This window comes from Rattus rattus, chromosome 5, assembly GCF_011064425.1.
Source record: "Rattus rattus isolate New Zealand chromosome 5, Rrattus_CSIRO_v1, whole genome shotgun sequence".
In the NCBI taxonomy this organism is placed as follows: Eukaryota; Metazoa; Chordata; class Mammalia; order Rodentia; family Muridae; genus Rattus; species Rattus rattus.
This window is the reverse complement of record NC_046158.1, coordinates 140,999,956-141,024,222: the sequence shown is the minus strand read 5'-3', so window position 1 is coordinate 141,024,222 and position 24,267 is coordinate 140,999,956. Positions and strand designations below refer to the sequence as shown.

Below are 24,267 nucleotides of genomic sequence, written 5' to 3'. Positions count from 1 at the left end.
GTGATTTTGTGTCATTTTTCCTTCATTTCCTTCATGAATTAAACTAACTCTCTCTGCATTTTCTCCCTCAGATTTCTGTGACATTTCTGCTTTTAACTTGTCTATTTCTCAACCAGAGGTTGTTTTTTTTTGTCAAGACGATTCAGTTCATTGTAAAGTGTTGCATTACTTCTGTTTTCTCTTTTGCCTGTTTGTTTCCTAGTGGGAACACTTCCATCATCTTCATACGGTTGTTTTATTATTTATTCAGGATTTTATTTTGTAGATTCAAAGTGGCTTACTAAATTTATTATTCAAAAACTCTGCAATGACAGGATAGGGAAATTTATGATTTAAAAGATAATGTATTTATTTTATTTGTATAAGGAGTGCAGTTGTCCATAAATGGGGAGGTCACAGGACAATTTATAGGAATCTGTTTTCTTCTTCTACCACATAGGTTTGTAGAATCAAATCATGTCATCAACTTGGCGGCAAGTACTTTTACCCACAGAGCAATCTAGCCAGCCTCTGTAGTATAGATTTACTGAAGATTTACCTTGTACCCTGGGTGTTGAATTTTTATAGTCATTTGTTCACTTTTGAGATCTTTTGCCCACTATGATGCTTGTGTTGGCAATCATAGACACATTTTGTTCATGATTGTCTCTTACCATATTGCCAACCAGAACAATGAAGTGATATCTGTTAATTTTGTTGAGGTTGTAGACACTGACTGACTGATTTTATTTTCCTGTATTGCTTCTGAAAATCATACAGGACTATTTGATGTCATGTTGTTACTGATTTATTCAACTATTCACAGAAAATAGGAATGTATGCTCATTTGGTCATAGGCAGTGATATAACCAGAAAAGGCAATGATAAAATCATTTTGTTTAACTTAATAACTGGGTAGCAAGTTGATGTAAAGAACTTTAATTGAGACTATAGGTCGATTATGTTTGGAGTTGGTGTGACGGGAGTGATAGGGTTAGGCAGAATTCTTTTCAAGGTCTGCATATTAATTATCAATATCTCAAGTGTACAGCTACGTGAGCCTAAATATCAAGAGTAACTGTGTTAGAAACAAATGTGAGAGTCATGAAGACTGCTCAAAGATCGTTGGTCTAGCATAGGATAAATATCTGCCCAAAAGATGAGAGTGGGGACAGGGATGAGGGAAAATGACAGGTAAGACCAAACCTGAAATACAGAGTAACCCAAGGTCAAGAGTATAAAAGAGGTCAGGGAAAGAGTGATCAGTTGCAGCTAATAATTACAGGTCAAGGAAGACTGGGTTGGAATAGCAGCAATTAAAGATGAACTTGAGCTGCTCTTTCATGACCTTAATGGGAGTCTCTGACTGAAGGAAGATGCACAGAGAAGGTGAGCCAAAATGAGGGAATCCCCTGAGGAAAAGATTCAACTGAAGATTTGAGAGCTCACGCTTGGTTGTAAGTTTTCTGAGTAGGCTAACCTGAGACTTAGCAGTTTCCTCCCTGAGACCTGGACTCTGGCTTCCGCCTATTACAAGAAAAAAGCATAACCTGATGCGGTCCATGAATATCTCACAAGGTGACATGGATAGTGTCCACCAAGCACAGTGTGTCAGAACAACTATCCCCCTGTAGCTCCTGACTACGCTGAGCTTCACCCCAGTGACTAAGGCTTCACAGGTACTAGCACACGTGCCCAGGAGTAAACTCAGTCCAGTACCACACTGGCACTCTTGCCAATTAAAAGGAGTCCCTCCTGCCTTTTCCTCAAAGTAGTCTCTCTTACTACTGGTGCTGGGTCTCCATAAGTTTCTGGAGGCCATGAGCTTTCCTTTGTCCTCTCTAAGTTTCTAGCTTCTCTCAGAATCCTAAATCAAATCAAAGCAGATTTCTTTTCATCAAAACCCACCCAGCCTGTTTTTCTCTGCCATCTCTGTGTGCCTACATAGGACTCTAAAAAGCAGATGAATGGCAAAAAGGTGGTTGCATGCAGATGCCGAAGTAAAAAGGCCACTTGCTTAAAGGTTATTTTGTATTCCAGTCTGACTTGCCATCTGCATAACCTTGAAAATTTTCGCTTAATCTTGTCTTCTGAAGAAAAACAAAAGGGCGGGGTCTGTAGTGTTCAAACGTAGTAGAAGAATGGAAAGATATAAAATATGCTGAGTTGGGTTTGAAGGGTGGAGTTACTTTAAAAAATGTCCTGAGCATTTATTTCATGGCGTTGATCCCACAGAAGACAAGCACCAGCTTATGAATCAGGGCACCAGAGTCATGGGAAGCGTAGGTTGAGGGTACAGTCATTGTTCAAGCCAGAAACCCTATGCTACATAAGTAAGGAGTGAACTAGGGTACTAGGGTGATGGTTGCAGGGTCTGGAGTTCTAAATCCAGACAGAGCCATGCTGGGAATTATATTCCTAGGGTAAGGGGAGACTGGATCAGGTCCCCTGAAATACTCTGCCTGGTCCAACCCATTGCCACTTTCTCATCTCTTAGTTCGTACCCATCACCGCCTTCTATCCTCAATCTCATTTCTTTATTACCCTTAGTCTGTTCACGTATCCAGTGGTTTTGACATGTTAAAAAAATTGAAACTAAAATTTGTCTTCTTTGTGTTTACGTAACTCTCTTGCTTTTAAAGTATAGAGCCAAGTGCTATTTATAGCTCCCGCTCACACCATAGCCCGAGTAGTTCCTTGTGATTACGGCCTCTGCAGACTTCATGACTTCACTAAGCTCTTCGTTTTCCTACTTCCAATGCTCGGCACATCTGTTCTTGAGTCTGGACAACCCTCCTTAAAACATCATATATCTGACTCCACTTCTCTTCCAAGTGTCCGACTGAGTACTCTTTCAAAGCCTTAAAGCATCTCCTTCCCAGCCCACAGTCCACTTTGCTTTCTTTACACCTCACAGCTTTTGCTCCTATTGCTTATAGCTACTTGGACATAGATATTTACTTGTGGAGAAAGCCCTTTAATGTTTATCATCTCAGATGTGCCCAGCCCACAAAGACATAGACCGTGTCTACTTTGTTGTTGTGTCTGTGGTACCCGAAACAAAGCCAGACACATAGTGATCATTCAGTAAGTGTCTGTTGAAGGGCTGACCAAGTAATAAAGAAAAAAGGAGTTGGGTGGGTTGTTGGTTCTTGGGTCTTAGAGAAGATGTAGGACATAAGCCAAAGTAGCTAGAAAAACTAAGGCAAGCCTGCAGTCTGAAGGTCAAGCCCTATCCTACTAACTGGGGAAGTTAGAGAAGACAAAGACTCAAGATAGGGATCTGGGGAAAGCATTTGAAAAGCATGAGGTCAGAGTTAAACCCTCACTATATTACATTAGGAATCTAATGGGATCATACAGTAAGAACTGAAGGAGGCTTGATTAGGTTTGTGATATATCTTAAACTTCTGGGCAATAAACAGAAGTTATGGGCATGCTCGGCTGCTATGGATACTTGCACTGACATCTTACATTGGACGGGCACAAAACAATTGCAAAAAACTGTTAAGTATGTTATTGAGTAAGTTAGACTTGGCATACTATAGAGGGTAATTAAAGACATTACATGGGCAGTGATGTAAAAGTGACTTGTGTAAGACAAGGTACTATAGAGGGGGATCAAGAATCAAGGAGAGAGAATACTAGAAAAACAGGGATAGTGCGTGGAGCCAAGACTAGATCCAGTGTTTGAGAATGTCCTCAGGATGGTCCAGCTTCTTCACAAAGAGAGCCTTTTCCTCTGTCATTTGATTTGGGGAAAGAGCCATACAGAGAGAGATGGTGGCTTGCTCGGTCTTGCACAGCTCTGGCAGAGCCTCGAGTAGAGGGGGAGTCTCAACACAAGTACTGAAGTGAGGTTGTTATAAATTCTACCCCAAGGTGACATACACCTGTGTGACAATTGTCAAGTCTATGGCAGGAAGGAAAGCATGAGTGATGTTTAAAAGGTGAGAAAAATGACATGTGCTGCCCTGACACAGATTACAGAGCCAGAGTATGTTATAGTGGAAATAGGACACAAAAAACTACACCTTCCAGGTACTTACACAGTCTGAGCACAGAGAAAGGACTTATTTCCTGCTTCTTAATCTGATTGGGACTCTGAACATATGCACACTGACCAGACCGCCCATGTAATAGAATTTACAGTGTCCATTGCTTCTCCGATTTGCTTGTTGACAGTCCAATCAACCAGAAGGTCAGTGGAATGACTCAGGGCTTTGTAATCCTTTACCTAATTCTAACCAACAAAGACAAATTGCTTATGGAATTAAAGCTGTCAGGAACTTAGCAGAAAGTGATCAGGTCAGCTTTGTGTTTGTGAAAGTCGGAAAGACTTTGCATAGGTAGACAAGCGCTCTACTGTATAGAAGGCAGTCTTTGCCAAGTGTGGAGTTGAAGGGGTCGTGTTAAGAAATGGCTTGGTTGGGGTTGGGGATTTAGCGCAGTGGTAGAGCACTTGCCTAGCAAGCGCAAGGCCCTGGGTTCGGTCCCCAGCTCCAAAAAAAAAAAAAAAAAAAAAGAAATGGTTTGGTTTTCCAGGCTTGAAACCATGAAGGGGGAGACAATTCTCAATAAAGTTAGAAAGTCTCACAGGGAACAGGGAGCAAGATACAGGAAGCAAGAGTAGGTGATGGAAGAAACCCTTATAGCTACACAAGATTCCCACCTACGATAATATATACCTCAAGAAATTCCCAGAAAAGGTGGGTTAATCTTCCCTTTTTAAGAAAGGAAGAGCTGAGACAGAGCCTGGGAAAGACATCTGGGATGGGGGTGACATCTGGGATGTTGGTGTCACTGAGTCCTTAGACTTGGATGCTGGTCATAAGTGTGTGCTAACTTGTTGAAAAATCTGTCAGATTATATTTAAGATGTATGTTTAAGATGTATCTTTGTGTGTCATGTCTAATTAACACTGTGACAATTAAATTCCCTTCAGGACCTCTCTTCAGGCTTAGAATGACCCATTCTTTACAATAACAATAGTACTTTGCTTATTCATTTAGTACTTTCTTGTTAAAAATTTTGTGTATAGGAATGTTTTGCCTGCATGTGTGTATGTATGCCACATGTATGTCTGCCATCTGGAGCCGGAAGAGAGAGCTGGATCCCTTGGAAGTGGCATTAAGGTCATTGTGAATTTCTATATTGGTGCTGGGAACCTAACCTGGGTCTTCTACAGGGACAGCAAGTGCTTTTAACCACTAAGCCATCATTCCAGCCACCCCCTGCTTCTTAATATTTTCTGATGCCTACTAGTCTATGTAGTTTTGTTGTAAGATTATTTAGTTGTAATAGCTTCTACATGTTCTTCTGTGTTGACATGCCACTGCTTCCTTTGTCATGCCTGCATAGTTAGATAAGACACTTCCTTTAGTTTTCACTTTGGATCCAACATGTTTAAGCAGTAGGCTGTTTTCTACATTCAAGTTTGTTCTCTGACAGTACCTTCTTAAGAACTCTTTAAAGTTAAGATATGTAGAGTGAGTCTCCCGCCTGCGTTCACTGATGCAGAATCATGTATATGGAGGGCATTCTTAAGGAACTTGAACATCTGTGGGTTTGGTATCCATGGAGGTTCTAGACAATATCTAGATTAGATAGCAGAGGATGACTGTATTTTCAAATTACCCCACCAGTCTTGGCTTCATCCAACCGTCGCCCACTGTTCTATGTAACTACCATGCATAAAAATGGCAAGTTTGCTTATATAACATTTTCAAAATCTTTTTCCTTTGCACCAATTTGAAGTTGATGAGGTTGTGACTCATATCTTACACCTCTCCCACTCTTCCATTTCCCAGGGCTGGTCAGTGTGATCCTACCCTTTGGAGGACTTCAGTTCCCTGAGGGTCACACTTCCTCTAACTGTCTCAGTTAACTAAGCTGTCTCTTTACACTTAAGCACAGAACTAAAAACCAACAGGAACTAAGGATGATCCTCTTTCTCCAAATTTCAAAAGCGAAATATTAGTTTGTTTGCTTTATCATCGTGTTCATGTGTTCTGGATATTATTTCTCCTCTTCTACATGGCTTTTTGGTCATTTTTCTTTCTGTCTTCTGGATATAATCCTTAATTAAAAAACAACCTTTAAAACAATACAACAAGGTTCAGTTTTCATATGTAATCTTAAAAGGAATACTTCAGATATTTAAACCATGATTTGTCGATTCATTTAACACATGGTTTTCCATTCCTATAAAATGTAGTTTGTTTTTTTTTTTTTATACAGGGTCATTTTCATAATGAGAAAAGAGACACTCATTCCAAAGAACAAATCATGTCAACCGAACCTTCTTCCTTTAAGGGGCACCTCAGACTATTAGGTTAGGGAAATGTAGAAGATAGAGGATCCATATGTGCAATGAACTTAACCATCATCTCAAGCCTCCGCCATGCAGCAGTCACCAAGCATGAGCCCTTGAGCTATTTAAAACATCCGAATGCTTGAGCAGTCAGGCAAACTGGAGTTCAAAGATTTCGATATACAAGCAAATGTCATGTCAGGAGGAGACCTCATTGTGCATCTTCTACTCCTGGCATTCTCCTGGTTACTCTCGACTAATTATTTGGATTAAATGTCAGCAAATGCTTTCTCACAATGTGTAAGTGATAGAAATGAGATAGGTCATTAGATTCAGAGATTAAAATAGGATAGACTATTAAAATCAGAGCAAATAAGATAGAACCCATAGTGATAAATATGATTCTTCACTTGGATGGGAGGTTGGCTGTACTACTAGAAGCTCAATATAAATAATAAAAACACAATAGTCTGGATATTGATGTATGGACAGGACTTAATAAAGACTGTTCTTTTCTGGTTTTGTTATTGCACATCGAGAGACATGAAAGGAAAGGTATCCCATGATGAGTATCAAAGGTGGCTCAGAAGACTTGAACACTAATCTTAGAGGGGCTTGTTGATTGGGAACGTTTATGATCTGACAATCATCTTTCAGTCTTTCAACCCTTTTCCTCTACAAGCAAGGGCAGACGCTCTGTGCATCCAGGAGCTAGAGTCAGGACAGTAGGACTTCATTATAGGAAGCTTTTTGTGAGCTAAGAAAAGAGACAAGTTGTAATGTTTCAAGGGTTGTGCATAGATGGAAAAGATTCTGCCAGCAACTATTTCTCTTCTGCTTCTGGGTATAAGATACGGAAGATTCCATTTGCCTTCCTCAGTGAAAGTGGATGTGGCCATACAATGAGTTCTAGCCGATGAGATGAGAGTAGAATTGAGAATGTCATTTCCAATTCAAAGCATTTGATTTCTTGAGTTTCCCTTTTCAGCATTTTTCTCCTTGGGGTTAAAATGGATAGAACAGCCACCATGATCTCTTGGAGTACATATGTGATTTCCATGTCATACCTCTCTATCCCATCCTCAGATCCAGCCACACGCCTACATGGAGCTGGTAGTCTGAGTAGAGAATAACCCTTTGCTGTTTCTATCCATGGAAGTCTGTGGAGTTTATTGCTTCAATGCAATCTTTGTAACCAGGGGGACCCAAATACCTTCAGGATAGAGTAGATCCTATAGTAAGCCCTGGATTCCTGACACATATGTGGTTTGGTATTGCATCCGTTGCATTTCCTTTCTTTGCAACATAGCCTTCAAACTGTAATTTAGTCAGCTGGGATTTCCGCTCACTCCAGGGCCTCCTGAGAAATGAGTTCCAGGAGAGAAGGCTGAAAAAATTCTCCTCATGAGTACATTTGGCTGTAACTCCACAGCATACCAGCAAGGTCACGGATTTATGGAACCTGTTCACTTAGGAAACAGCTAAAAGTTCATTTGGTAAAGATTTTATATATAGACTAACAGACACACATACACATGATATGCACACACACACACACACACACACACACACACACACACACACACACATATATATATATATATATAAAGAGAGAGAGAGACAGAGACAGAGAGACAGACAGAGAGACAGACAGAGAGAGACAGAGAAACTAAAAAAGACAGGTTGGCACAAGAGTACACATGCACACATGCATGCACACACACACACACACACACACACACAAATGCGAGAGAGAGAGAGAGAGAGAGAGAGAGAGAGAGAGAGAGAGAGAGAGCACTTTAAAAGACTATGAAACCCATCAAAGATCTCAGGACCAAAGCAACTATTTGGAACATGAACTCTGTGGTGTGATTCTGAACACATGTCACATAGACTTGACTCTGATCAAATGTTCCTCCACTCTGTCCAGGTAGAGGCATTGCTATTTACAATGAAATTTCCCAAGGAAGGCTCGGTTTCATCTGCAATTTCACACTTGAGAACAAAAAATGCTGTGAGACCTGCTAAACTTTCTGGGTGCTAGAATATTTATAAAGTACTTCTGCCTGATGGAAAGGTCAATGAGGTAACAGGTACCACGAAACAAACAGAACAACATATGTTCCGAGCCTGAGAGGAAACAGAGAAATGAAATTAAAAGGTGATCCCAATAGCAGAAAAAAATTGGAAAGGACAAATTTTAAATTATAATTAAATACATATGTATATACACAAATCCCTAAGGATTTTTATATAATAATCCTTATGTGATCAACAAGTAATTAAGTGCTGTCTCATTCTTTTCCCCCCTAGGAGACAAAAATCAACTGCGTGCGTCTGGCTACGAAAGGTATGTTGACATGTCCTTGTCTGACTATAGCCATTCTTTAGCAATGCAACTGTTGCTCCTGGTGTTCATACACGGGAAGTTTAGGCAGTGATCTTTACAGCAAAAGGAAAGGATTGTATTTCTTGGGATCATTTGCATCTACATTATTTATCTCCTAAGATATGCTGATAGCAGAGAGCTTAATGCCAAAGATATATATTGGATGGATGGATGGATGGATGGATGGATGGATGGATGGATGGATGGATGGATGGACAGATGGATTGATGGACGGGTGGATGGATGGATGGACGGACGGACGGGTGGATGGATGGATGGATGGACGGATGGATTGATGGACGGATGGATGGATGGATGGATGGATGGACAGACAGATGGATTGATGGACAGGTGGATGGATGGATGGATGGACGGGTGGATGGATGGATGGATGGATGGATGGACGGATAAATGCATGGATGGATGATGGATGCATGGATGGATGCATGGATAGATGAGCAGTACATTAATCAATGGAGTGATGAAAATGATAGTAATGTACTTTAAAATATTATTCTGAAATGTGTGTGCGTGTTTGTGTGTGTGTGTGTGTGTGTGTGTATGTGTGTGTAGTTCCACTGTATTTGTGCCTAAGTTTGTGTGGGTGTTTTTCTTTAAGCTTCTCTGTTAGGGCTATAGCTGAGGTTTTGTACTTTAATCCCTTGGTTCACGGTTTTCAAATACGAGGTGATTAGTATTGGCGCCTTTAAAACTAGCGAGCAGACACCACATTGTTATGTCCTCCACATTCCAACACTTATCCCCAAAACACGGAGGCAGCATTGTTCAGGCTCATCACTTTTGTTCTCCTAATTATAATTGAATTGCCTGGCTCTTTCAATTGGTACATGTTTCTGTTTATTACTTTAAAAAAAAAACAAAATCAATGAATGGTTTGTTATCATTTAACCTATTACAAGGTTGAATGGTTAGAAATCAGGTTTATCTTTTTCTTACAGAATTGATATTTTCAACAAGAACTTCCCCCACCGAATACACATGAAACAAAATTGGGTTCTGTTCTCTGCATTTATTCACAGCATACACAATTTCACAGTTTACTTCCAAGGGCATAAAATTTATAAATACAGGCATACATATTATCAAAGCTGTAAGAGACAAAGACAATGATTTGAGTCTGTATATGTATGCATGCATGTGAATGTGTATACAGGTAACACAAGCAAAGGGGTCACATACATTTGAGTAGAAGGGGAGAATCAGTGACTGAGTGAGAGGGTGAGTTTGTGAGTGGACATAAAGATATCCATGGAGAAAGAAACAGACAGGGATAGGATAGAAAACAAAGCCAGCAAAGCATGCTCTTTGAACTTGACCTCTTAGAACATTTTCAATTCTAAGAATTCAACTGCATATATAGGTACCAAAGGGATGGTACAGGAAGAAGATGGTGCATTGGGACTCCTGGTAATAAGAAGTCACCAAAGCTGTCATGTCCCTAACGTGTTCCCTCTGAGGAACTCAAACAACTGTGGAGAGAGATAAAATGGTCTTCTTGAAGCAGGGGGATTGATGGTCTGCAGACAAAAGTGACACAAATCACAGACCTTGCAGGCTTTGTCACTGAAGAAAACAGATAATGTAGGAGGAAGGGCATCATCAATTGGGTAGCACTGGGGCTCTAGACAGCAGTCAGGAAGCTGGGTGTCTGCAGCCTCCCTTTTAAATCAGCAGCCAGAGAGGAGGGTGAAAACAGAGAAAATGTCTTCTCCACACTAATACTATCCCATGGCTTCCAGATACACTTTCACTTTATACAGGGAAGAGGACGAGGTGATTGCTGTCCTTGCTGTGACTTCTAAGGACACACTGAGACACAGATCATTCCAAAGAGTAGTTACTGGGTCTGTTTCACCTGAGAACGGGGAACATGCATCTTGGGAAGCAACAGGTCCATGAAAGGGAGATGGGACAATATGTAAGACTGTGCTTTCCTGCCAGTCTCAGGACCATAGTTCTCAGAAGTATAGAATGCTACTATACTCGCTTTTCCAAAGACATGTTGCTGGTTAGATGGAGAGTGGTAAGGACGTTATAAGAACTAGAACACACATGCTGTCTACTTCTCCATAGTATAAGTATGTCTTTTCCTGTGTGATCTTAGGTTAGAGAGGCTTCTTTTAGTAGAGTATTTGCACAGGTTAAGTGTGAGTGTGTGTGATGGTAAAGGTACAAGGATGGATGTGTGAATTCCTAGCTGACTAGGTCCAGACAATGTTCTTAAAAGCACTTCAGCATCCACATCCTGTTCTTCTACTACATCAGGATTCAACACTTCCTCCCCCAAAATAGAGACTCCAATAGACACCTGGGAGAACTACCCAGCACTGAGAAACAACGTATCATTGCTCAGGGAGCCATCCCTTATTAACACAGCCTCAGAGAAGGAGTCTTGAGAAATACAACACTAAGGTTGATTGGTCAGTGTCCACTCCATATATCAGTCACTGCACTTGAAATATCCCAGTCAACCAAAAGCAAATGCTGCCTGAATCCATGTATTTCCCATAAGGCTTTGAAATGAAGGCTAGATACGTGAGTTATTCCTTTTTTACTACCTAGACTAAATTTCCTCTGGGTAGGACTTTGCTGTTAATATTTTTAGCAGGGGAAAATTTGATCTCAGTCATCATACAGCCATCAACGTTATAAAGTCCCAGAAATATCTCATCGTTCTCTCAGTATCTCCACCCTTCTGCCATCCTGGTATCTTCCTTGGGGGCCTGCTGACAGACATATCATGTCTGGAGAGAGATCCCATGCCAGATACAAGCATTCTGGTGATAATGTAATTTGGTGCTGTCTCGTTCCTGACCTTGGGTTCTCTAGCTGTTGTCCCTGGTCATCTATGTGAAGCCCATATAGCCAGACAATTATCATGTATTTCAGCCATAAGTACTCACTTAGAGTCATTCTAAATTGACCTTAAAACCATTACCTTTTATGTTATGTACTCACTGACTCTAATGTGTGTCTCCTTGTGATCTCTGGAAGGAAAGCCTGAGGCAAGGATTTAGAGACATTCCAGTGATCTGTTCAGGGAGGACTCTCCATAGAAATCTGTAACTGGTGAAAAAATGGGATAGGCTGAGCAAAAACTCTTTTTTCAGGAAGTGTCAAAGTAAGGCTAGATCCACAGTTGTTTTGGTTCATAGTAAAAAGACCTTCTAGTCTTCATTAGATTCTGACTCCTCCCTCTACCAGTCTCTCAGGAAGTTACAGAAGTGACACTTGGTGAACTTAGACTAGATGCCAGGGAATGTTCTGGTTGTAAACTCTTGGTCACATCCTGATGCTGCACAAACCTGAAATGAGAAACTGGGTGCCAAGCCAAGACCTTTTTACCTCCTGTCTCTACAAGTTACACTACACCCTCAGGTTGAGGGGTAGCAAAATGCTTCTAGAATTGTCCCAAGTGCAATAGAATCCAAAGCATTTCAAATTCCTTTGCAGACTACAGTCCAGTCCTGGTAATAGACCTGCTCAGAGCTGTGAAGAGGAAAACAGCAATAATGTATAAATAAGCATTGTTTTAGTTTTGAAAAAAAGACTTTAAAAGGAAAACCATAGAAAACCAGGAGCAGAGATGATCGATTTAAATGTGTGCCTTCACTGGGTCTACACAAGAACAGGCCAATCACCAACCAGACATGGATGGAGGAGGATGGTGGTGCAGCTAATTTTCACTGCAGAACTATTTGTTTCCACTGATAAGTTAAGAGAGGGGGAAGCCATTGCCTTCAATGGTGTAGCCCTTGGTGACCCACTGGGCTCCAGTGGACTGTTCCAATCCAATGAGCATACACGTGACCCTGGCAAAACTAAATGGGTCACAAGATCAACTGAAATTTCATGAATCTTGGAAAGAAACTGTTCCAAGAGGGGATTTGCGATGGGAGGGAGACAAGAGAGGAAACGATAAGTGACTATTCAGAATGCATTTCACGGGTATGAAATAGTCACCAGGCTAACTTAATTTTAAGTTGTGGTTGGCTTTCCTAGGGAGTATATGAGAACCTTGAAAACATACTTAGAACTCAGAGGGGCTGAAATTCAAATAAGAGATAAAACTACCACTATCATAGAAGTATCAGCTGCCACTATAAACGACAGTCCCAACCATAGCTGCTGAAGGAAAGTCCAAGGAGCAGAATGCATGCCCTTTGGGTTAAGGCAAAACAGAAAATAGTATCCAATCATGGTGCTCAGTTGCAGAAGTGTAACAGACAGTTCCTCTTTCAGAATCTGATATTATATTCATCCAAAGGACACGGTTCAGTGACTCTCCTGGGCCCTCTTCGTACCCTTCTAAACCTCACTACTTTCTCTTCATCACCATCCTTTCTTTTCTGCATTGTATGAGCCCTGATTCTCTTTGAGCCTCCTTCAGGCTTCTCCCCTCTTACCCACTGCACCCCAAAACACAGTCTTTGTTCTATTAATTTTTAGAAGCACATCTGTTTGTTTTACAGTATGTAAGGTAGACCTAAAATGTCACAGAACATATGTCGAGATCAAAGGACTCCTTGCAGGAGTTTATTCTCTTCATCTACCATGGGGATCAAATCCAAGTTGTTGGACTTAAAGGCAAATAGTCAAGGGACAAAGCAAGTTCTGTTACCTACTGAGTCTTCCTAGCTTTTTTATTTAAAAAAAAAACATTATTCATTTATTCATGAGTGCGTGAGGGTGCATGTACCATGTAGTCACACATCTGAGGGGAATGTATATTTGTATGGTACATGTGTGAGAGTCAAAGAACAACTTAAAGGGCCAATTCTCAAATACCTTTCACCTTTCACTTGAGACAAGAGCTCTCATTGGCCTGAAATTTTTCCATGTAGGCCAGTGTAGCTGTCTCACAAGCATCTAGGAATCCATCTGTCTCCATTTCCTTCATCACCAAGACTGGCTACATGCGACTTGAAATAGTTTTTTATCATAGATTATAGGGTTCTCAACTCAGGGCTTCATGCTTGTGAAGCAAGAGACAGCTCTTGAGTACCTCATTTTAAACTCTTGAACTAAATTTACTTCCAACCTCAGGGCCCTTTTCTCATCATGAACCCCCAAATGTCTCTGGCCATCATAAGTATCGGCTTAACATACAGACTTTTTTAAGTTGCAGTTAGAATGTTACTTGCTAAAGAAGACCATCCTGACTACAAAGTAACATACATATACACAATTTCCAATTTGGTTATAGTACTCATCTCAGCTGATAAACATGTTTATCCTTGTCCAGATGATTAATATTTACCATCTTGCTGGATGCCAAGTGACATGTCTATTTTGATGATCACTGTGTCTCAATATCTTAGCACACACTGATGCTCAGTAAAATTTGTTGGGCCAATATACAGATGGATGGATGGAAGGATGGATGGATGGATGGATAGATGGATGGATGGATGGATGGGATGGATGGATGGATGAACAGACAAATGGATGGTGCTTTGTTGGGTTGGTGGACAGATGGATAGATAGGTACTTCTGTAAATGAATAGATCATTAGATAGATGAGTAGATAGTCAGCTTCTAAGTTATTATTCTTCCAAACCCACTTTTTTTAGGTCAAAACTCTATACTGGAACTGGGCTCTCAGAGGATATAGTAAGATAAAATAGGAGAACAAATCTGGGATTTACAATCCCCACTAGCAAAAAAGGAGGTTGGTCTCTACTTGTGTTTTGTGTGTACAAGAATTCACTACTCCTTCGGGAAGCTCCTTCTACATTTCGACACACTGGTGACCAGGAGTTCCTCTCACTTTGGGGCACTTCAGTTGGAAAGAGCACTGTGTGTTTGACTTCTTATAATGTCTGCTAATAAATCCTCAAAACCACGTAGTCCTATCTAGCTTTTCTCCTTTTAGAAGTAAAACTGACATCCTCTGACCTATTCTCTCCATCCTTGAGAGGTCAAGCAGATCCACGCTTGCCCATCTTCCAGTCTTCAGCAGTTGGTTGTAACCACTCTAGCTGCCAGCAGGCAGTAACACTCCCACCATTGGCACCAGCCTTTAGGAGACTGCAGCTGGCTCTGCACACTCCTGCTGGGTGTGCAGGAATGGCAGTTAGAAAAATCAGCTTTGATTTGATTTGCAAACTGAGCCGAGTCATTGAGACAAAATAAATCCGGAAACCCATAAAGCCATTTGCAGAGTTGCTTTGCAGAAGACAGCCACAGTTTTAATCTGGTAAACACTCTAACGATCCCATTAAAGTGCCCCCCTTGGAGTAGGTGCTGAAAGTGAAGTCTCGGAATAATGAAGCATGAGATATGGGGCCAGTGTCACCCACAGCTCCGTCTTGCCCATTAAGGATGGTCTAAAACTATTCTCCAACCACAACAGGCAAGAAAGAGACAAGAGCAATGGCCTTTTGCAAACCTGCTATCCTTTTGCAAGTCTCTTCCTGGAGCGAGCTATTTCATCCAGCATTTCTTTCTCCTCTCTCCATAGTGGACCCTCACTGCTACAGGGACTGACAGAAACAATAAATGGCCCTTCTTTAGAGAGACACCTCCATTTTGCAGATGCTAAGACTGGGGCCCTATGGAGGGAGGAGAGTGTTATGTGCATAGCTTCTTTATCCACAGAAGAACAAGCCACGTGTGGTACAAGAAGACAAGAGAGATGTAAAATTAGCATTGTCTGGGTAGGAAATTGCCAGACGTGCTGGTCCAACTCTACCTGAAAAGTTCTCTTACATGAAGCATCCTGGAAGAGTTTTCTTGAAATCATGAGCATCGGAGACACCTGGTTTCAAAAGTTTGTTTGAAATCATGAGGATCAGATGTATCTGGTATCCTGTCTCCAAGTTTAGTTACTTGGCATGGGACAAGTAACTTATCATCTCAGAGGCCACTGCATCATTTTTAAAGCAGGTATCACTAATTCTTTCTATCATTCACCCAAACACATGATAGATTATAACCAAGGAACCTCCATCCTTCTTTGACTGTACAGGTCTTTACTAGAGCTGCAATTCTATATAGATCTTGGGTCTCTGTAGAAAGCCACAGACCAGATTCTAGTAGTTTCTCATGTAGTTCTATTTATCTACCCTGTGTTAGATGGACTCAAATTTAAAGCAAAGTGGAGAAGCTAAAAGGGTGCTGGCATGATGCTGCCCTTAGCCTTTAGCACTTGATATCTAAAGATCGTGTATTTAGATAAAAATCTTAAATAAAAATTATATATATGTATATATATATGTATATATATATATATATATCCATGTCTAGAATTTTCATCATCTATTTATGAGCATTTGACATGGGACCATTCTTCTCTTCAAACTTACCCAGTAGTATGAGAAGAGACCTAAGAACACATTTCCAAACCTAGCTATGGTAGCTGAACAGGGACAAAAGTGAAATATGAGTTTTAAGAGGGAAATCTGAAGTTATAGAGCACAGTAAGAAAATCTCGACTGTTGTTCGGTCTTTAAGCTCTTTCACACTGTGTAGGAAGGAGCTAAAGGTGTGAATTTAGAGGGATGAGGCACAGCACTGCTGTTCTTCCAGAGCTGAGACTAAGGGTGAATATTTCTGGGTTCGGGCTTGTATAATAAAACAAAGTCTCCTTGACCTTTACTCTGCCCTGTTTCCAGCTAGATCCTAAAATGCCAAAGGAATAATACAGCTTTGCCTGAGGGCTGGATGAGAAGTTGAAAGATTACATCACAAAGAACACCATAAACTAACCTAAAGGTCTTGAAAAACCCCAATGCTTTCTTTAATATTTGTCTTGATACAACCGCTGGCCTATTTCTCTGCTCCTCCTCCTTCCTCTTCCTCCCCAGACTAGCTCAAATCCATACACACGTTCTTTACATCCCACTCAAGCAGGCAGCTGGCGCAACAGAGCCCAGGAAAGCAAAAGCTAGCACTGACTCTTCTCTTCTGAGCATGTACCTACGGAGTTTTGACCAATTCCTCTCAACGAGAAGGAAGAATTATCTGGTGCAGACATGAGATACCATGGTTGGCTTTAGCTCAAAACTGTGTTTCCAAAGGACTTGTGTCTCTCTTAAAAGGAGACAGAGGCAATTTAGACTTAGGAGGCAAGGTTGGGGAAAAATTTGGAATAGGCTAGAGATACAGGTTAGAAATAAAGAGAATTTAAGCCCTGTCAGTGGACTTTCAAATAAACTAAGGTCTCTGAAAGCTAAGCCAACATCTGTTTACCTCAGAGAACCCAGTGACAGATCGACTAAACCATTCAACACAAATTGAGCTTAGGGAGCCAGTGAGGTTATTGGGGTTTTGGGTGGGTAACTCAAAAGCAGCTGCATCACTAAGAAGCTTACCTCTAGCATGGATGATAACTCATGATAACTCTATCCCTGGAGCTGTTTATATGATGCTGGTCAGAATCTCCTCCCCTAGCAAGCGTTACAGCTCTTGTAGCCTTGGAGAGGGGCCCTATGGATCTTGTTTCAGGAGCTTCCTAAGGTTTATAATTTTCATTTTCTTATTGAGTGATAACTAGTCTCCCTCCAGGAGGACAAAATTCAATTGTAGGAATTAACTCCACAACAGCCGGTCGTAGGACTGTCTGTGGAGATGTGTGATGATGGGAGGTTACAGTATGAACTAAAGAAACTAAAGAACTAAAGAAAGGCACTCATCAGATGATGAATAAGTGTTGGCCACTGTCATTGCCTCTGCTCAAGAGATGAACTTGTGCAGGCTCAGAAGTATAACAAGCACACGTCTCTAGGAGCTCTACTCAGGGCTGACTTCATATCACTATTGCATTCTGTTCCTATCATGCTCTGGTTAAGATAATACATGGACCACTGGTAGGATTGCTTATCTCTTATTTGCTAATCTTTCCCCATACCTGTTTTCTATTAATGATTGATACATTGTTTTGTTTGTTTGTTTGTTTGTTTGTTTGTTTGTTCCTGGGTTGTGACAGGCTTTGTATCACTTCAGGGTATTTAAAGTGAAGACCTGTAATCTGGAGCAGAAAATGCAATGGCTCTGGGTGCTCTCTGCTCCCTTACTCAGTACTGAAGCTAAGAAATTAGCTTGTCTTCAAACATGTCTGCCCCAGGGTCATTGGTAGCCCTGCAGTATCTCTCTATCCTTGACATTCATTGTTTTGCAAGAGAAGAAAAAGTCAGAGGCGAGCCACATTCTGACTTCCTATTTCTTTACTTGCTCACACATTGTCACCCATGGTTGCTTATGAACGGAAATCCACCAAGTAGATCCTATGCAAAGAGAGCTGAGTCTCAAACCCTCCCATTATAAAACCCTGCATGGAGGAAATCAGGCGATGCAGGACAAAGGAAGAAGACATTTCCTCTTCTCCAAATAGGTTAGTCGGGAAAAGATAAACTTTGCTGCAGTAACAAATTATAACCAAAGCTCAGTTACTTAATACCATAAATGCTTGGGGTGTGTGTTTGCTTGTTTGTTTTGCTATGTCATCTAGAACATAGTTGATCACTGCAAGGGAAGAGAAATCTCATAGGTGGTGACCTTGATCTTAAATATCTCTTACTTAGACATGACTAAGGTTTCCACCCCATGCCCTTGATAAGAACTACTACCTGATGCAGCCTAACTTCAAGGTGACTTGCTCTCTTCTATACATCTCAGCAGTGAGCAGGACTAGTGAGCAGTATTATTTCTGGTTGAAAGTACAACTCCTATTTCCATTCCCTGCTCCACTGAGATCCATTAGCCACACCTCTCTTCTCCTTCTCCACTCACAGGAGAAGTACCTTTTTGTCCCTGTGTTCTTCTCCTTGCTGGCAGATCTTTCCTGCAGAGCTGTATCCCTGGAGGGCAAAGTGAGGGGCCTCCTCTGGGCCCTGCCAGCTAAACTAAGATGTGTGCTGTTTTCCTTAAAAAATGTCTTATGAGATCCCCATCGTTACCTCCACTTTTTGAGTAAAGCGGCTGACTTAGAGGTACACGTGCTTTCCCAAGTGACACGCTGGTGAATGGAAAATACTGAGCCAGGGTTTTATGCCCACAGTTAGCTTGTATTTTTTGTTTATTAAGTAAAATTTCATATTGTTATATGGCCCCATATTCTCTAGAGGTTACTAAGTTTTTCTTGGGGCTTGTATAGCATTAGATTCTAGACAGGCAAAGGGACTTAACTGATCTGAATGTCAATGCCATCATCCACAGAGTGATAACACAAATGCTCCTTATTTCTCTGACCTAATCTAAGAACATAACCAAGTAGTGCGTACCAAGTGCTCTGTGTGGTACCCAGCGTGAAACAAACACTTAGCGAATAGTGGGCACTGGAAGCTAACAAACGCACACTGGTATACTGAAAGACAGCTAAGATGAAAACAATCCCACCATGCCATTGGAGCAAACAGGGAAATTCAAAACAAACAAACAAACAAGAAAACCATAGAACAAGCTTCTCAGAGTGTATGGGCACAAAACCAAGCTTTGAAATAGGAGAGAAAAACATCACAGAGGATGGTATTAGGGTTGGCAAGGTTTTCAAGTCAAAGAAGTACATATGCAGATCATCAGAGGAAGGGCGGCCAGCATAGCATGCATAGGGTCAGTTAGGAGCAGGGCTGAGGTGAGAAAAAATGTGTTAAGTTTAGACAGATGCCTCAGCATTAAACAAGTCGACTCGCTCTCTTACTGAGTCCCAGAAACCATATCAGGTGGCCCACAACCACCTTCAGTGTCAGAGCCAAGGGGATGTGAGGCCTCTGGCCTCTAAGGGCATCTGCACTGATGTATGCAGAGAACCCCTCTCCCATATAAACAAGTAATTTAAAATAGTAAAAAGAAATCTCTTTAAAAAAAAAAGAAACAGGAGTACAATGCAAAGTCACTTAGCCCTAAATATAGCCTAAATATAGCCTCATGCTCTCTGCTCTCTCTCTCTCTCTCTCTCTCTCTCTCTCTCTCTCTCTCTCTCTCTCTCTCTCTCTGTCTATCTCGGTCTTTCTCTCTTTCCTTCTTTCCCTCTCTCCCTCCTTCCCTCCCCTTCTCCTCAGACCATGAGAGCCCTGACTATGAGTGCTTAAGCAGACCCCTTTTAGAGGAGGGTACCCTAGCTGCAGCCTAGACAGAGGATGAAGAAGATGGACTGAGGCAGGAGCCAGGCCTCTGAAAGAACAGTTAGTGCTGCTGTAGGAGGCCATGTAGGAGTATGAGTCACGTCTACACTCAACCTTTCGTTTCTTTTACTGAATGTGAGGTCATCAGCCACTTGTCTTCCCTGCCTCATAGGGCTGGGAAGAAAATAGGCTTATAGAAAGCAGTCACTTAGAACAGAGGTTAGCAAACTTTCCTATAAAAGGCGAAGTAGTGAGCATTTTCAATTCTGCAGGCCTCAAGGTATTTCTCATGCTTACCAGCTTTGTCACCAAAACACACAAAACAAAGCGATCCCAGAGATACTTACAAGTACATTTATATTAAAATAAAACTCTGGGGAATGAAGGATTTGAGTGCATATAATGATATAATTTTCATATATGTTCCAGTTTCATCTCTTTGCTGTGATAAAAACACTGACCAAAAGCAAGTTGGGCAGGGGTTTGGCGTAGCTTAGAGGTTACAGTTCAGCATGGGGGAAAGCCAAACAAGGAACTTGAAGCCAAAATCATGGAAGAAGTCCTGCTCCCAAGCAGGCTCACAGGTCTCTTAGCAGCCATGCTGGTGTAGCCCAGGAACACCTGCCCACAGATGGCGCCACCTACAGTGGGCTGGGCCTCCTACATCTATAGCTATCAAGACACCCCATCCTCCACAGACATGCTTGTAGGCTGTTCTAATCTGAACAACCCCTCATTTGAGACTCCCTTCTCAGCTGCTGCCATGCCAAAGTTGACAGTCAAAGCTAACTAGAACACCCTAGCACCAAATATTAGTCATATTTTCTCAACCACCGGGGGAAAATAATCTAAGAATCATTCTTACTTTATGCCCACACAAGAAAGAGCTCAGATGCCAGACTTGGCTCGCAAGCTGACCACTGACTTAGCAAGTGCTTTGTAAAGGACAAAGCATTCTGTCTTTCAGGAAGGAGGGTTATGGTCACTGTGCATGGGTAGTTAACTTTTATACTGTCAATTATTGATCAAGCTTGCCCCTTGTATCATGTTTGAGATGATGTATTTCTTGTTTATCATTTGGTCAGAGACATCCCATCACTCTCAATAGTCTGCATAAGGACCTTATGCAGTTTTGCTGATAAATGACTGGGGAACAATGTCATCTGTGACTAAGGATGTATAGCACTTGCTGGGATTTTGTGTCACTTTCTTTAGACACTTGGAGGGGCAGTAACATTAAAGATAGACAAGCTAGGCTAGTTACTGTTTTTGTGACTTTGAACAACTTATAAAAATTCTGAGTCACCATTTCTTCATTAACTCATTCATTTACACAACAAACATTCATTGAGTACCCACTATGTGCCAGGTGCAATGGAGGGCCACAGAAAAGCATCCATCAATGAGGTAGAGCATCTCTCTTCAAGGAGACTACAAAGTCAAGGAGAAGGCATCCACTCACAATATGGGGGTTGCTGCAATGAGAAGGGAATGTTAAGATGTTATGGGAAGACAGAGGGTACACATCTGGGACAGATGCTGGACCTTTGAGGGAAGTTCCAAACTGACTCTTAAAAGGTTAGCAGTTGTCTGCCAGGGGGAAGAGGCAGGAAGGAGTACACTGTACTGAGCATGCTCTATAGACAAGGCGGCAGGGGCTGTTTGTCATGGGAAGGGGTTTACATGCTGGCAGCAGAGAAAGTGCAAATGAGACTGGAGAGAGGAGGAAATCTGAAGAGCTTGTCTGGAGTAGACTCAGTAAGAGCTGGTAACCAGTGATAAATGGGAAGTTAGGTAGAAGAAGGGCAGAAGGTATGCACCCTTACTAATAGGGGTGAAGGGTAGTCACCCAGGTTTCTACAAAGAGAAGCTGTGTGGGTTGTGCACCATTTACCAAGAAAAGAAAGATGGGGGTGGGGATGCAGTTTGACTGGGGAAGTGACAGCTCCATTTGTAATACCACCGACCTTTCTGGTTGTCCTGTTTCTCAGGAACAGTGTACGCAAGGTACTTGGCGAGTACCTGGCGTATCATGGGTGCTTGATAAATGGTGATGCTTACGCTTCTTTTCATTTATAAAAATCTATTTCAGCCTCAGTTTTGGTAACTCGTGGTGTTCTCTTGTTCAGTGCAAGCTCTTTCGAGCCACAGAATTGCGGCCTTGCTCGTTGTACCACACGTTTTCATGTGCGTTTCTCTCTCTCCTTCTCTTCTGCATGCTGCCTGGGGATTGGCTTCCTTGTGGTCAGCACCCATGGGCAGCGCCCAGGTGACCCCGGGGACTCCACTCTGCCTCCTCACCACAGGTGATCACCACAGCCCTGGGCAAGAGGGAGGGAACTGGCAACAGCCCGTGCTCTGTGGGTTCTCCACGCCTGGTGTACCAGAGCTGAACTGACATTTCCTTCATCACATCCTCCCATCCAACTACCTGCCTGCTCACCACCTACCACCATCTAACCACCATTTTCTCCACCTACCTATTCATGCATCCCTCTATTCATCCATTACCCCATCTTACCAAGGTTTAATAAAGACCTACTGTGTACCAGGCATTGTTCTAAATATTGAGAAATACAATAACAAGCAAAAGAGACAAATTCTGATGTCTTAGCTCATTGATCAAAAGACTCTAGAAATAAATGTGCGATTTTCCCTAATGCTAAGGAGAGATGCATATCATTCAAAACACACACTCACATACCATATACATACACATATATACACACATTACGTAAACACACCACACACACATATATGCACATACACATACCACACATGCAGACATGAAGATACATATGCAAGCACCACACACAGACACATACACAGACACATACACAGACACATACACATATAAATACACACCCAAAACACACAGAGAGACACAAATATACACATACACTATATATACACATATATACCCACATATACACACAGAAACCACACATATACAGAGATACACATACACAAAGACATGTACACATACACACATACATACATACCACATGCACATATATACACACAGATACACATATATACACACTATACATAGGCACATACACACATACAGTGCACACACAGAAATATACATGCACATACTATACATGTACAAGCATACACCCACATATACATACACATTACACAGGCAGTCATACACACATACACATGCATGCACATACATGTACATAGATACATACCATACAGACACACAGACATGTACACACATACACACACACATGCACACAATACACACATGTGTATACACATACACACATGCACACACATGCACATATACATACACACACCACACAGACACACACATACACACCACACACATGAAAACACATACATACATGCACACACACACAAAAACACATATACCAAACAAATGTCAACTGAGTTGTGGTCTGTGGGTGGAAGAGAGCTGGCCTAACAGATCTGTTTTTTAAGGAATGAGTAGGTTGGACCACAACCTCAGCTCTACCATTGGCCCTGATACATCCTTTAAATGTGACCAGGCCCATATTTCCTTTCTGTTAAGAAGAAATAATAATACTTGCTTCTTAGGGAACATTATTGGCATTATGAACTCTATATTCAGATTCTTCCGAAATTGCATTCTAAACTAAACAAGGTAATAAATGTCAAAGAAGCTGGAATAGAAGTGCCCAACCTAGTGTCAGAATTTGCTCGCTGGCAATGAGAGTCTTTTTTCTTCAAATGCAGCATAGGTAGAGTTCAGTTCAGATAATAGACACCGTTATTCAAAAGATACAGAGTCCATCCATCCAATGCCAATGCCCACTCAGTAATACATGGAGAGGTACGGCAGCCTGAAGCCACGCCTTTCTTTCCTCGGGATCTCCTTGTGACCAATGGAAAACTTTAAGAGAGAGTTCATGTATTTAACCACCATCGTTCTCAACAAAGCTTTTGCCTGCTGAGGTCACTGACTGCTCCGTCTATAGGGATGGGAAATAAAGTGTAGCAGGCAAGGATAACACGAGCCCTATCTGCTTTACCCTCTTCCCAAACTCAAGCATCATACTGACCCTGTGATGGAGATTTGTAAGCATTTGTTCATTGAGAGCTGTGCTTTGACAAAAAGGGGAAACAGAAAAGGACAAAGGACGGCGTGTAGCCTGAGTTAGTCAGAGCCCTGGGACGTCTCAGGGATGTGGATTGTTCCACAGGTTGAGCCCCTGTGCTGATTATCATGGTGCTACACAGCCTTCTAAAGAAATGAATTCCTTCTCCAAAGTAGGAGGTATCTGTGAACCATTTACAGCTAGTATCTACAGTAGCTGGGAGTAAATACGTCAATCAAATAAAGGAGATTTGGATAGAACCTCAGTAGCATCCACTGTGGGCCTGTTTTGGCCATGTTTTTATAATGCTGTAAAACGCCACATTTCAGCACGTCCCTGGCAACCCTGTGAGCATTTCACCTTAGCCACCCCTTGATTATAGAAACATTACGTACTGCGTAGGCTTATTTTATC

At 41.6% G+C, this 24,267-nt stretch overlaps 1 protein-coding gene across 1 annotated transcript in view; it reads left to right on the top strand.

Moving 5' to 3' along the window:
* The window catches only part of Ptprt (protein tyrosine phosphatase receptor type T), a 1,079,747-nt gene that overhangs the window by 875,526 nt on the left and 179,954 nt on the right, over positions 1–24,267 (top strand). Inside the window, exons 13-14 of the mRNA XM_032904674.1 lie at positions 8,606–8,642; positions 22,015–22,071. Coding sequence (XP_032760565.1) covers positions 8,606–8,642; positions 22,015–22,071 — 94 coding nt within the window. The remainder of the gene's footprint in view (positions 1–8,605; positions 8,643–22,014; positions 22,072–24,267) is intronic.